This window comes from Trichechus manatus, unplaced genomic scaffold, assembly GCF_000243295.1.
Source record: "Trichechus manatus latirostris isolate Lorelei unplaced genomic scaffold, TriManLat1.0 scaffold00026, whole genome shotgun sequence".
NCBI lineage: Eukaryota > Metazoa > Chordata > Mammalia > Sirenia > Trichechidae > Trichechus > Trichechus manatus.
In genome coordinates, this window is record NW_004443962.1 from 6,551,996 (window position 1) to 6,554,332 (window position 2,337).

A 2,337-nucleotide genomic window follows, 5' to 3' on the forward strand; every position below is an offset into this window, starting at 1 on the left:
AAACAGGCCTCTAAATTTTGTATTTCTTACTGCAGGAATAAAAGGTACTGGTTGGGTGAGCAAGCAACAGCAAAAACCTGCTAAGTTACTTAGGTATCTTGTTTTGTCCTCTCCCTATAATTACCAGGAGGAATGGCTAGTGGTTTTATAAAATAAGGATAAAGTGCCCATGGGAGAAAGTACAACCAATTTCCAAAGTCAGTGTAAGAGAAACAGAATATGTAGGCTACAGCTAGCTCATCAGAATCTCTGCTTCCACATATGCAAGTCCTCGTTTGGTCTTTTATTTCCAACCTCAAGCGCTGGGACTCTGAGAGAGAGAGAACAAAGACAGGAAACTCTCCCTCTCCCTCCTCCGTCGTTAGCTGAGCCAATATCAGAAGTGACAGTTCAAGTTCCATCTACTCGGTTCATTCTCAATGTAGCAGTAATTACCTCAATCTCCTCCAGCAGGAGTTCCTCTGCCTTGTTAAATTTTTTATGGGCCTGAGCGATCTGCAGCTCGGTATTTTTCTTCGTATAGCAACTCTCCATGTTGGTTTTTGCCTTTATCTCTTGCAACTGGTCCTTGAGGTGAGCAATATATTCGTTCTGACTCTGTGAAGGAAAGACCCGGTTTCTAAATTTAAAAATACATTCTGCCTTCTTTTAGTTTGGGCAGTGGGCTTAAGTTCACCTTTTGTATTTATAAATTAACACAGAGCTGGATCTCTTTTTCCGCCATCTGAAAATACAGCACATCACCACACTATGGAAAATGCAGCCAATGATTATAGACAGTATAAATGAAAACGAAAGATAACAAAGTAGTTCTAAGAATCAGGACTATGAGACACTTTCCTAGGCACACTGTTTGCGTACTCTGCATCCACACAGATTCCTAATACTATCTCATCTAAATGATGAAAAGGCTTGACTTCCAACCCAAGCCCCACCAGCTGTGTGACTTGGCCAAGTCACTCTCTCAAAGTCTTCCCTTCTATGAAATAGAAACATTAATATCTACTCTGCCTGAAATATCTCGAGAGTGATTATAAGGATTAACTGAGAATATGTGTGAAAACTCTCTGAAAGTCACAAAGTGCTCCACAATTTTAAGGTCTCAATATTCATTAGAAAAATATTTATCCAGTACCAAGCACTGAGCTAGGCACTAGGGAAATAGTGAAAATCTAAACAGACATGGTCTCTATCTTCAGGAGCTTTCAGTCTAGTGGAAGAGATGTGGTTCAAAGGAAACAGGTATGTGTCAACTTCTTTTCCCCCCCAGGAATTAGGGAAGATTTATTGAGGTTTCCCATACTAATCATAACTCACACTCTGATGACCATTCCCACCCCTCTTACTAGTTTCAAGAGAAGGGAAGAATGAGCACTGGGAAGGAGGATTACCCAAACAGGTAGACCAAGAATATACTGATGGCACCCACAAAGTCAATGTACCAAAAATAAATTTTCGGAAAGAATTTTATATTTAAAAATTGAAGTAGACATCAAGAAAAAATTGGAATTTTTTTACTTCCTTAGACATATTTTACTAGTAAGCAGAGTATTTATCTAGAATTATGTTTAGCGGATAGGTGAATGGTATGCACTCAATTCTGGGTAAGCATAATAATCATACGTAGGGGGATAAAGAAGGAAAGTGCACAAAATTAAATATTTGTAGTTTTCTCACATCCTATGAGACTCCATTCCAGCCATTTAACAGTTTGAACATATTGCTAAACAACAAAACCAAAACAATAATAAACAGAAATCCTCAAAATCGTTTTAATGGATATGTAATAATAGCACATTGTACTAATGTACTGGATTTTACTCATTTAGGATTTTTTCTTTTAATCCTGAGACATTAAATAATTCTATCTTTAGCTGCATTTCATGAGGTACCAATTAAACTTTATCTGCACTTCATACTATTTTCTTATTAAATTATAAGTCAAATCATCAATTCAGTGTCTGAAACCTTTTTAATTGTGCAAAATGCTATGAAAGAAAAGGACTCAACAAGGCTAGCATTAATCCAAAAAACACAAAATAATAAATGTTGGAAAGGTTGTGGGGAGACTGGAACTCTTATACACTGCTAGTGGGACTGTAAAATGGTACAACCACTTCGGAAATCGATTTGGTGCTTCCTTAAAAAGCTATAAATAGAAGTACCATAAGATCCAGCAATCCTACTCCTTGGAATATATCCTAGAGAAATAGGAGCCATCACACAAATAGATATATGCACACCCATGTTCACTGCAGCTCTGTTCACAATAGCAAAAAGATGGAAACAACCTAGGTGCCCATCAACTGACCAATGGATAAACAAATTATGGTATAT

At 37.3% G+C, this 2,337-nt stretch overlaps 1 protein-coding gene across 1 annotated transcript in view; it reads right to left on the reverse strand.

Annotated features, from left to right (window-relative positions):
• Window positions 1-2,337, reverse strand: part of IQCG (IQ motif containing G) — a 33,794-nt gene that overhangs the window by 10,872 nt on the left and 20,585 nt on the right. Inside the window, exon 6 of the mRNA XM_023728679.1 lies at window positions 436-597. Within this exon, the coding sequence (XP_023584447.1) occupies window positions 436-597 (162 nt within the window). The remainder of the gene's footprint in view (window positions 1-435; window positions 598-2,337) is intronic.